General features: G+C 40.8%; 1 protein-coding gene across 1 annotated transcript; it reads right to left on the bottom strand.

The window, feature by feature from the left end:
• Window positions 1-574: 574 nt before the first annotated feature.
• On the bottom strand, window positions 575-1937 carry LOC135715967 (uncharacterized; the record flags this gene model as incomplete). The annotated part of the gene is made up of 2 exons (XM_065238884.1): window positions 1511-1937; window positions 575-1197 (listed from the first exon to the last, which is right to left on the bottom strand). Coding segments are annotated over exons 1-2 (1050 nt in total), but the record flags the coding sequence as incomplete, so codon positions are not given.
• Between the last annotated feature and the right edge of the window lie 10807 nt (window positions 1938-12744).

Raw genomic sequence — 12744 nt, 5'->3', positions numbered from 1 at the left:
TTTTGCTAGATTCTGTTGGTAGCTGTATCTGCTGCTTTTTTCAGCTACTTTACAGTACAACGCTGCAAAAGTTGGCTTACAAAGCTGAAAATGTTAGTTGGGTAGTTTGTCATCTACACACTTAATCAAGCTCGGTAAAATCTCCAAAAACCGATTACTTCGGCATTCACTTTTGCTGATTTCTCTGCAAAATATATGTTTGTTAGCTGATATCTCAGCAAAATGTTATTTGTTAGCTGAGTCTCGGCAATTGTTTTACTGAATCTCAGCAAAATAAATTGCAGAATTACTCGGCTGTTGGAATCTCGGCGAAAAAATTTAAGTGTGTATGTGTATCTGCGGCATTACGCTCACAGAAAGTACACCCAACCCAAAAGATTTGCTTACAATAATGAGGGATTCATCATTACAGGATGTTAGTGAAGACCTTATGAACGGGGGATGAGATATACCAAGCTGCGGTCCAATGCAAGAAAATAGAGAAAGAAAAATGTGGAGTGTATTAGAAAGTGAATTGAATCATGTCGAAAAAAAAAATAGAAAAAGGTTGCCCGACTGGACTCAAACCACGAACGTTGCGAACGTTGCACTGCTCTCTCCATGCTTCGGAATACGGATAGACTAAAAGCGAATATGAAGAGCTCATAGTAGGTACCGGGGGTAACATGCACCGTTCCGCTTCGATTTTTGTGTATTCGTCCAAATTTGAGTGGCTGTTGTTGTTATTATTGCCAATGGAGTCATCTTTCGATGATTCTTTTGATTCTACTGCAGGTATCGCTTTATCCTTGGGACTATCCATCCGAAGCAGCTTGTTTGGATCATTGCATTGAAGACTATGCGACAACTGATGGGGACTTTTCTCCGATAAAGCATCCATAGACTCAATTCCACTGTCTTCACCTTGTGCTTGAGATCCGGGTGATCCACGTACCCCTTGCTGTGATGTGATTGGTTGCTGTTGACTGATGGATTGTTCTAACGTATTAGCGGGTGAATCGCCAGTCTTTTCCGGTGGACGATTGTGATGGTGTAGATGGGTGTTGTTTACCCGCTGATTGATGGACACTTCTGAACCTGAGGTAGTGGTTGCTGTATTGCTGCTTGTTTTGTTACTTTCATTGTCCTTCTCATCGGTATCCCCTGTGGTAAGGTCGGAATCACCTTTTCCCGGCGGTTTGCCACTGTTTGCCGTCTCTGACGAAGGGGATGACGATGGTTGTTTTGTTGAGGACTGCGTCGAGCTCTTAGTATTCGTTGCAGCAACCAGAGCTCCAGGCGATGACACGGACGACGTCGTTGGGATCGACTGCGCTGGCTTTACCTTTTGCTAATGCATTTGCCAAACGCGCTGTTGTTGATACTGTTGTTCGTGCTGGAGCTCTTCAAGTTTTTTGCTGACGACGTTGCCGCTGCTAACAGAGATGTGTGTGGCAACGTGCCAACGTTTGTCGACCCAATATGGTGTTCGAGATCAGTGTCTCGTAAATTTCATTGATTTCATTTATACTGGTGGCTGCACTACTACTACTACTACTACTACTGCTACTATTCCTTGCACTTATGCTCGACTCGTCCGTTGTGCTTGTATGTTGTTGGTTCGTGCTAGAACCAGTGCTAAGACGTCGCTTTTTCTCAGGACACATCATTCCATTGAGACTCAGAAATAAGTCCGGCGCTGAACGTTTATGTTGCAGGTCCAACGGGACCAACAGGTCATTTGCCGTCAATGGCTGATTCAGATCTTCCATTTTATTCGATTTAGCTTTGAGACCGGCAACAGCAGCTATCGACGTAATCAGCGAGTTACTGCTTCCACTGTTGCCAATACTATTGTGGTTGTGATGATTCGGTGAGGATGGCATCGAAGAATGTCCGGACGTCCCAGACAATGCAGCGTCATCGACTTTTAACCGAATGCTTACATCGCTAGTCATTAACACCGTTAGTCGGCTGTCCGTGGAATGACTACTTTGTTTGATGGAGCTTTTCCTACTCAGCTGAAAATTGTTCCCATCACTATCCTCTTCACCACCGCTTTGACTATTTTTCCGATCATTTTTCGAATTCTTTATGACCACAGAGTTTTTCCCTCGTAAACTGATGTGTAAATGGGGCACTCGTAGCTCCTCGCCAGCGGGTGATTGCGTTTGAAGACTCGAACTGGCAGTGCTGATACCGGCACTGTCAGTTCGTGCCAGTGAAAGTACCAGTGAAAGTACCCAGCAAACAATTTGAGCTGATTAAAAGCTGAATAAGCTATCTTTTAGCTAAAGAAGCATAATTTTGCCTGAATAAGCTCTTATTCAACTTTCAATGTTTGTTGGGTACTACCGAGAACTTGCTGTGAGTATAAGAGATACGGATTTGACTTGTTAACAAAAGTTGTAGCTAATAACAAAACCTACAAAAGCTCTTTACATCATTTTGCGGAATGCTGTTGAAGAGTAAAGTTAGGGGCAAATGAATGTAAATGAATGCACGAAATGAATACAAATGATTTTCCATGCCTGGCTGCAACTGTTGTGGCATGACATTGCCAACAGGTACGGACGACGAGGAAGAATAAGAGAACAAACTCGCAGATAATGACGCCTGCAGTGACGTCAAACCAATATTTATTTATATATTTTATATTTTCCGTCCTTCAGCTTCTCCTTTTTCACCGTTGGATAGCTTTCCCACCGTAGCTTCAGTGACCGCCCCGGGAACGGCATTTGAAAACCCACTCGAACCCGCTCCGTCGATTGTGTTGGACCGCTCGGTGTCGCTGATGTCGGAGGTGAACTTTGAAAATCCCGTACTACACGACGTGTCATCGTCCGAGTACAATAATAAAATTCCGGAAAACTCTTCGATGTTTCCTTATAACTGGATCAACTTAATTGCACGAAGATTGTGTTATTTGGGCATTTCATGGCCTCTTGAAACGTAGATGTATAATCCAGATGACCTGAATTTTGGCTTTTGCATCACCAAAAAAGGCTACTATTTCTGCGTAATTTTGGTAGTGAAATAAATTAATGAGCATCAGTGTGGCATTGATTTTCCAAACTGGCGCCGGTATTGTATTTGATTTACTGGCGCTTTCTAAGACCAGCAGTATAGTAATTTGATTTGTAGTTCCATTAGCGACACTGCAAATCTAAACTGTGCCATGTCGTTTGCCAAACAGAAACTTTCTGGCAGTTGTTTGACTTCTTTGGCTGTTGATACTATTGGGTGTGTTTTTATCTCTAAATTTGCTCTAGGGCCAATAGATCTTTTAAAATGATTTTTGTTGTTTTAATAGCCTGCAGGATTAGTTGTTTTCAACTCCGGGCCTCGGACACTGACCACTGTCCCATGTTCGGACAATGAAGTGCATATGAATCGCCATTACTCACAGTCATATAAACTGACAAATAGATGATATTATATTTCGAATGAAAAATTGATGCTTTCGAACAGTGAACAGTGAGCCATAGGCAGCGGTTTGGAGCCTAAATAGTAGAAATGCAATTTTCTCGTCGACATACGTCCTGAATGTGCCAAAAAGCAAATATTAATCATTCAAAACAATATCAAATAAATTATGCGTCTCTTTTGTTTGCCATTCAGCTCGTCTGATAGGAGTTGGGGATGGTTTAATGGAATGTATGTTATGTTCTGTTTAGCATTCTGGCTCGGTTTCTTTCATGATTTCGAATGAAATTTACGAATGGCATGATTTCCAAGCATGTCTTCTATCAAAGAGATTTTATGTTATTTCAAAATTCTGTGTTTATTGGATTGAACACCTGCACAATTTATTTAACACGTCTGATACGAGTAATAACTTTACCAGACATTAACCCCAGCACGTTGTCTGCTAGAAATCACAGCTACACACTGATCGGTCAACTAAATATGGCCGAATGGACAGACACGACTAAGCAAAAGTCTTGCGAACGTGCCTCTTTTCCCCCAATCATTGCTCTTCCATACACAGATTACAACATGTCCAACGCAGTCCTGATCTGCCGGACTGCAAGCTGACTGAAACCGTGGTGGTGTAGGTCTTTCTTGAGCATCCGAGATGATAAATAATATACCGCTTTTTTGGCAAATATTCCCAGACGAAAAGAAATAAAATATTATAGAAATAGAACTAATGTGGCGCCGCTGTTCTTGTGTCTGCCGTACGGGTTGCATGAGTTCGGTTTATCTCCATGGAGTAGCGCCTTTCGAATAGCATGCTGATGTTGCTTCTGTCTCTGCGGCCACTTCCTCCTTTCCGATTTGTATGTTGGCTCTCCGCATTCCGAAAACCGGTACTGCTCTACGGAAAATGGACCGAGTATGCAAGTCTTCTCTATCTTATGCCCCCTCTCTCTCTCGTACAGTTGTCAAGCACCGTTCAACCGGCTTCGTACACTACTGCAGAGACTGTCTACTCCTCCTCCTTCTGATGATACGACGACGAGTAGAGTCCTTTTGGAGGTCCATCGTCTGGCAGCAGGATGAGTCATGTACCGCGGCGTTGCCGGCTGATGCAAATATGCTGTGATTGTTTTATTCCTGTTTCCGAGGGATGGGATTGATCAGCGAGTAAATTTAGGGGCATCTAAATGAGGTATAGATACATTAGAATGGCGTATTGGTCGAATCATCTCAATACTATAATTTATTGAAATTTTGTGATCGATGCCATTTTTTCAAATGCAAGTTGTTATGCGAAGTTATGCGAAGTCTGTAATGAATCTTCGGTAGGGTAGGGTACATGAAGGTTAAGAATTTTATAATTTACTGCTTATCACATATCGTGACGTTTTGTAATGAACTCAGCATGGAGGTCGATTTTGTTATCTTGTCCATACACGGTAAAAAGTTGTCACATCTAATCCAAATGCTCGTGCACATGACTCAGTCTGTCATGCGGCACTACGAATCGAAGTGATTTATCATTGATTTTCAAGTGATTCACGTTTTGAAACAAAGGGATTTGTCGTTGAAAAAGATGTACTGTATAACACCTTTTCAATCAAAATGATTATCATTTGAAATGGCACCACTGTTTTCATCCATTTAATTTGATTAGTTTTGCTTTTGGAAGCAAATGTCAACAAACATGCCAAACGTTACTCGCGAAGTTGACAAGTCAACAACAAATTAGATCAGAGCAGGAAAGCGATAATTCTCCATTTCCACCCGAAATAATTTGCATTCTAGAGCGTGAATATTACATAATTGTTTCTGTATTCAATTATTGTGTATTATTCAGATAAGTTCTATTACAAAACATTTTCAAACTTATCAAATTTATTGTTCAATGTCTCGTCTTGTTTCTACTACAAGCCTTGTAATGTTATTAAATATCACTTGGAAACATGTGATCTGCACACTTAGAAAAATTCATGTAAATCTAGGTGCCGTGAGAGTGACATATACGAGCGTCAATTTGACATAAATTTGAGTCATAACAGACGCGAAATATAGCTCAATCAAACGTACTTTTCGTCGACCAACGAACTTTTCAGTCTCGGAGTACTTAATATTACTTGACATGTTTGTTCACGTCTCATCTTTTATATCAACGATGGATTCCGTTGCGTGTAAAATTAGTTATTTCTAAGTGTGTGGGTAGTTATATGATACATGTTTTATGGTCCTATTCTGAATAACATATAACAAGGCTTGTAGTATGAACACGGCAATATATTTATTTAAAACCATTTTCAGCAAACCTCCCTTAGCTCAGTCGGTAAAGGCGCAGCTACAAAGCAAAACCATGCTGGAGGTGGCTGGGTTCAATTTCCCGGTCTGGTCTAGGAATTTTTCGGGTTGGAAAATTTCTCGACTTCCCTGGGCATAGAAGTATGATTGGACTTGCCACACAATTATACCAATGCAAAAATGGTAAAAGCATCGAAAGCTCTCAATTAATAACTGTGGAAGTGCATCCAGAAAACTAAGTTGAGAGCACGCAATAAGCTAATATGCGATATGCAATAAGCTTGAAATGCGAAGAAGAAGAAGAAGAAGAAGAAGAAGAAGAAGAAGAAGAAGAAGAAGAAGAAGAAGAAGAAGAAGAAGAAGAAGCAAACATGAAATCAAAGGATTTTAAATAGATAGCAACCCGATTGGGCCTGTAGTTGGCCAGCCGGAACGGAAAAACCCGGAAAAGTCCCGAGCAAAATGCGTGTCGATTCATGTTGACATGACTGGTTCTCGGCAATTTGGTTACGACATCTTACAATTGAGCCACTACATGAAAGTTATGACTATCTACTTTCAAAAGGAATAGACAAGGAACCGATTGGAGTTGTGGGTGGCCAATCGGAACGATAAAACCCGTGAAAGGTGGCTCTGTGGAAATTCGGATCCACCGAGAAATTAGTCAATTCCAGAAAGTAGACCTAGAGATGCGCGATTTTTTCTAACTTGCATATAATCATTAGCATAGAGGAAATACGACATCAACATATCGATTCTGCTACCGAGTGGCCATAATACGGTCCTCTGGATATCCGGAATCACCGGGAAAATAGTCAATTCTTAAAAGTAGACCTGAAGATCCGTACTTTTGAACAAATTGCATACAATCATGAGCATAGATGAAATATACCATCACCATATCGATTTTGCAACCAAGTGGCCAGAAAACGGTCCTCTGGATATCCGGAATCACCTTGATTCCAGTGATTTCGGATATTTAGAGGACCGTTTCCTGTTCACTCAGAAGCAGCATAGATATGGTGATATCATATTTCCTCTGAGCTAATGATTATATGTAATTTAAGAAAAAAGTCGTGAAACTCTAGGACCATTTTTAGGAATTGGTGAATTCGGATATCCAAAAGGGCACTTTATGGCCATCCGGCAGCAGAATCGATATGATGATGGCATATTTCCTCTATGCTCATGCTTATATGCAATTCAGAAAAAAAATCGTGGGACTCTAGGTCAACTTTTGAGAATTGACTTTTTTCCTGGTGATTCCGGATATCCAGAGGACCGTATTCCGGCCACTAAGTAGCAGAATCGATATGATGATGACAAATTTCTTCTATGCTCATAATTGTAAGCAAATCTAGAAAAAAACACGGATGTCTATGTCTACTTTGAAGAATGAACTTTTTTTCCCGGTGGCTCCGGATATTCCACCGGACCGTTTTCTGGCCACTTGGTTGCAGAATCGATATGGTGAAGGTTTATTTCCTCTGTGCTCATGATTGTATGCAATTTTATAAAAAAAAACCGCAGATCTCTAGGTTCAGGAATTCACCATTATCCCGGTGAATTTATCTTATATCTTCTCAACTAAGGGTTCTTCACATTTTCTAAAAAAGCACGGATCTCCAGGTCTACTTTTAAGAATTGACTATTTTCCCGGTGATTCCGGATATCCAGAGAACCGTTGTCTGGCCACTTGGTTGCAAAATCGATATGGTGATAGTATATTTCCTCTATGCTCATAATTGTATGCAATTTAGAAAAGAAAATCGTGGATCTCTAGGTTTTCTAGGACATATGGTGTCTTGATCCTTCTATATATAGGTCAAATAAAGAAAATCATGGTTAAAAAGTTTGGCTTATTATGTGTGTACATTATTTTTCAGGGAGGGTCTTTATTACACACTTATTTACTCGTAAATGACACTCACATCTCATCCCAAATGAATCAATATTTTTCATATAAAAATCTTTCAATAAGCAGAGACCCCGAGGAGAATCCTTAATAGCAGCCCTTTTCTCAGCTATAATTGAGACCGACTGCTTTAATGAGCACTTGCGTATCACTTCATGGGAAAGGCAATCCGTTAAATGGAACTGCACGATTTTTCATGGCATAAATTGAATTATCCCTTTTAATCCAGTGCCTCCTCGCACAGTCTCATAAGATCAAAACCCATTACGATGCGTCATAAATCTTCACTCTGGCGCTGCGCTGTTTTCCCATCAGCCCAACAGGGTTAGCTACAAAACACTCGATAGTCGGCGTGACCGGTCGTTGTGAGACGATTCGTCCCACTATATGTATTTGCCAGAATCAGGCATTGCAGGCAATCGGGCAGCGAATTTTAATGTTTCATATGCTGTGCCCGTTTTGATGCTGTTGATGATCATTTCGCCGATAGAGCGAAAAACTGCATATGCGAGGCGCACCCGCTTGGCAACAGAAAACAAGGGGAGGAGAAATCAATGAGAGCCTTTAATTTGCAAAACCCACTCTTTATAATTTAATTTACGGAAACTAATGTGCATGGTTAAAATGTTGCTTACGGACAATAAATAACAACACAATTAACCGATTCCCATGGCAGCCGTAGCCGTGGGTTAACACTGAAAAATGTTTACCGTGGTCGACACTTTGAATAAATATTCAATCTCTGTAGAACTGATTCTACGAGTAAGTAGGTAAGTTGAATTGAATTTTTGATAATTCCATCTGCAAATTTATGAAACATAATTTATCTTAATTTCTTTATCTTTAATTCCCAATTTTTATCCAAAAGGTAAGCATTTATTTTGGCAATATTCAATTAGGATGAATTGTTTTTTTTTTTAATTGAACGCGTTTACTTGTTTCCTTTGCTAATATTTTTCCAGTGCCATCCACACTGTATGAATCATAGCCATCGTCAGTAAAATACCTTAAATAGGTCATTCATCTTCTGAGCACCAGCATAACGAATTTAAATCGTAGGAAACACTTAAAATGAAACACCTTTGTGATTAATGATGCTTACTGGTCATTAATCGGTTATTTCAATATTAGCCATTTTAACCATCATATAGATGTGACATCACCTGTATTGCATTTATTTATAAAATAATTTAGATGAATGAGTGAGTTGATTGATTCTTTGGTTTTGTACTAGGTACGTATGGATAATCAGAAACCTCCTGTAACCCCAAATCGTACACATTCTTAGAATTATGTTGAGTAAACTGTTATCCAACCAATACTAGTCATACAAAGGTTATATAAACATGTTCTCTGTTGCTTGAGACGCTTAAAACAATATTCAAACGCGTACTAATCCTGTGAATCTTCGAGATAAAAAGAAAAGTAAGAAAAATCTTAGGGATTGAGAGCTTCGTGTACCTTGAGTGCAGGTCTATAGGACTCAACTGGTGAAATCAGGAGTCAATGAACAAATCCGAAATACCTTCAAAGCAGACCTAACGGGCTTTGTGACCAAGTCCAATATCAAAACGTTGACGTTTTCCTACAGATGGGAGATTAGTGCTTCGCCTTCGTCATTTATTTAACGTAAAAGGCAGTAGAAAGGTGACGATAAGAAATAGAAAAGGAGATAGAACAGGATGAGCAGTAGTAATCAAAGCTCTTAAAGGAGTATCGTATCACGTAATCGTACATGAATTAAAGCTCTTTACCACGTTGCGATAGAATCAAGAATACTCCTTAAGGATTGCTTTTTTTTATAAGTTGAGTTATCTCAATAATTGCTAGCCGTATAATCACAAATCTATGGCTTTACCATGAAAGAAAGGTCAGATACGCATAAATGGGGACCATATTTACTAAAATCAGCTTCTTAAAGCTAAAAATCTCGCTTATAAAGATTAAAAAAAACTACAAGGGACAGCCCTATGGGGTTGTACGCAATGATGACGTAGGACTACGTGGTCTTCTATAATAAATGGTAATGTGTATCTTTATTGACCCAGGTATTAATCTCAACCATATTTTAATTATTTTCCTTACCTCATTTTTATATTTTGATCTTCTGTTTTATTTACTATCGTACAGATTTGTCGTACAAGCAGAGCAATACTTTTGTGCGCGGAATCTGACGAAATATTGCTTGGAGCCAATACCCATGATTGTGCTGGGTAATTTTAACATGGACCTCATGAACGAAGGAAACTTGAAATTCGTCGAGTTCATGAAGAAATATTTGCACCTGGACATGGATCGTGAGTGGACTTAATTTTCGTTCGCAACGTCCGCCTTGGCAGTAAACAGTATAACTCTTACACGTTAAACCATCGCCCAGTTTTGTCACTTTTCGACTTCTAGGCTCTTAACTCAGGGCGTTAATCATCGTTGCCAATCTGCACCGTACCGGAGTGTGAGCCAACAGAACTTATCTGACAAATCAAACGGTCCTTTTCAGGGTCACAAAAATTTTATGGCTGTTTGAATTTCTATCTTCTCAATGCAATAAGGCTGTTCTGTGTCAACCATATAAGATCACCATAACTACTTCTTTGTACAGTGTGAGTGTTCACGTTTCAGTGTCGAGTAATTTTTAGAATATCGTGTAGAGTACTCGTTAATATGTTGAAAAATCATGGCAAGTAATGTTCGTATATGAGTGCAGTTTTTCTCCGTCAGTAAATCTCCCTAATAGGCCAGAGTAGAGTAGCCTACCGTATTACGCAGCCATCCACCCACCGTAGTCGACAAAACCCACCACCAGATGGAGTAAAAGCAGCATTTAGGCGGCCATGAGAGGTGACGACAAAAAAGGCCATTATAAACGACATAACGGACACGATGACTGGCGATGGAAAACGAATGGCCTGGGTCACTGACGAATAGTCAAAGGACAGTGACCCAAAGAACGTATTTCTAGGCTACATACACCGATCAGGTCTATCATCAAAGAACCATCAAGATAAACGGTCGATAGTCTCTGGTGAAATATCGAAACCAGACAAAGCCTAGAAAATACCAAACATTACTGTGCAGATAGAAGATAGTTGAAGATCGTAAGAGGAAAGTGAAAGAGAGTGAGAGGAAAAAAACGGACAGCAGGTAAATTCCCGGAATCACCATTTTGGTTCAAAGGTCCTAATGTGAACCGTTTGTCTGTTAGGACCCCGCTGTAAAATTGAGACAGAATCGCTGAGGTATACCTGATAGACGTACCGGTAGGCTACGCCAGTCCCCATCCAAGTAAGGACAATTCCGGCACGAACCGCCGAAGCCGAGTCCGTCAACACACTCGGTGGCCGAGCCAGCATAACAAGTTGAATAGCGCGCCAAGGAGATTTCCAACGCCGCCGAAGGAGAGAAGGAAGAAGGTGGTGGTGGATCTGCAATGGGCCCCGCAGAAGAAAGGAAAGACAACCGAAACAGGTCAGATAGAAATTAAGAAAGTGGGAGTGTTACATACGTAGGGAGGAATAAAAGTGTTAGTAGAATCCGACAATAAAAAGTGGTAATTTGGAATATTGAAGTGCTGTAGGAGTTTTTGCTGTATCCAGTGCGATCATTCCTTGCCACGTGGAACCTAGTTGGGTAAGCGTGCCGACCCTGAGGCCATTGTAGTCAGGGATTTTCAGGATCGCTCCCAACTGAGGTAGCTAGCACTTACAACAGCTACGCTGGACACGGGTTGACCCGGTGGTTCGAAAGGCAGCGCTAGCCTTCATCGCTACAAGAAATGGGCACTCAGAGAGCCCAGTTGCTTCAGGATTAGAAGCTTGGTTGCTACCATTTTCCTGGAATTTCATTAATGCCAAGATTAGTAGAATTCCTAAACAATATCTTTTCAAATTAGTTGGTGGCCCTGAACAGGGCCGTTTAGGATAGGGAAAATGAACGAAGCTCAACCTCAGGTGCGTCCCTGACGCTTCAGGTAACAGCGCCACGAATGACGTTTTCCAGCATCACCTTACCTTGAGCACACTCGGGTTTTAGATCAGACTGGAGATACGCTTTACATCACCACGACGAGCCAGACGATGGACGGCGGACTTGGTAATACACTGTAAGTTATCATGCAACACAACTGGCTCCTCCTTTTCCGAGTCCTTTGCCTCACTTGCCACGTCCAGTCATTGTTTATGCTGTTGATGTTTCTTCGGGTAAGGTTGAAACTAATGTAACAAGAAATTCCAATTTTCTGCTTTTTTATACCTACTCGAGGGTTAAATTCTTCTTGTTGTTGAGTTTTTGTTCCTTCATCGTTTATGATTGGTTGAACATAGCAAAAGCATGTTATAAAAGAGAATGGAAGTCAGAGAAAAAAAATTATTCAACAGATTGCATTCAACCAGAAATCGACCGAGCTGCTGACTGCAAGTTGACTTTCCAGCGTCTGGTCCATGAAATCGTCCAGGACTTCAAGACCGATCTGCGCTTTTGGAGCTCGGCCGTTAATGGCCCTACAGGAATCCAGCGAGGCCTATCTGGTCGGGTTTGTTCACCATCCACGCCAAGCGTGTCACAATTATGCCAAAGGACATTCAGCTGGCTCTTCGTATTTGTGGTGAACGCTCTTAATTTCTCCGTCGAAATCTAACAAAACCGGTCCTTTTCAGAGCCACTAAAATTTTCCACAAGAGAGTTGGGAAGGAAATTTCTGCTGCTTACAACTGATCGTATCACAGTGAATCCTGATCTAAACATTGCAACCAGCAAGTGCCCTAGAACCAAAAGTGGTTCGATGCTATGACGATGACTATAAGGGGCTTAGAATCAGAAGGGTGAAAGCCAATTCTCTTTATCGATTTCCTCTTTTGTGATGACCATGGCTTCCTATTTCGCACTATTTCTGCTATGCTCTTCTATCATCCACAACAACAAACGTATCAATGGATGTGTTTGCCGTCGAGTTAACATTATCTGACCATGCACTTCGTAGCTGCTCCTCCGTGAATGATCAGAACTAATCCACTTGCACAGAGAACTACATAGATGGTGCATGAGATAAGCTTTCCATCTTAAATGTACAAGCACATTAATTCAATCAATAGATCAATTCACAGCACCGACCACGTCCTCACGGTCTTTTGCGGAGGGAA

The sequence above is a fragment of the Ochlerotatus camptorhynchus genome, unplaced genomic scaffold, assembly GCF_037179485.1.
Source record: "Ochlerotatus camptorhynchus isolate MF236.1 unplaced genomic scaffold, CSIRO-AGI_Acam_v1.1 ptg001059l, whole genome shotgun sequence".
Taxonomy (NCBI): domain Eukaryota; kingdom Metazoa; phylum Arthropoda; class Insecta; order Diptera; family Culicidae; genus Ochlerotatus; species Ochlerotatus camptorhynchus.
Note: the sequence above shows the minus strand (reverse complement) of the source record. Positions and strands in the feature narration are given on the sequence as shown.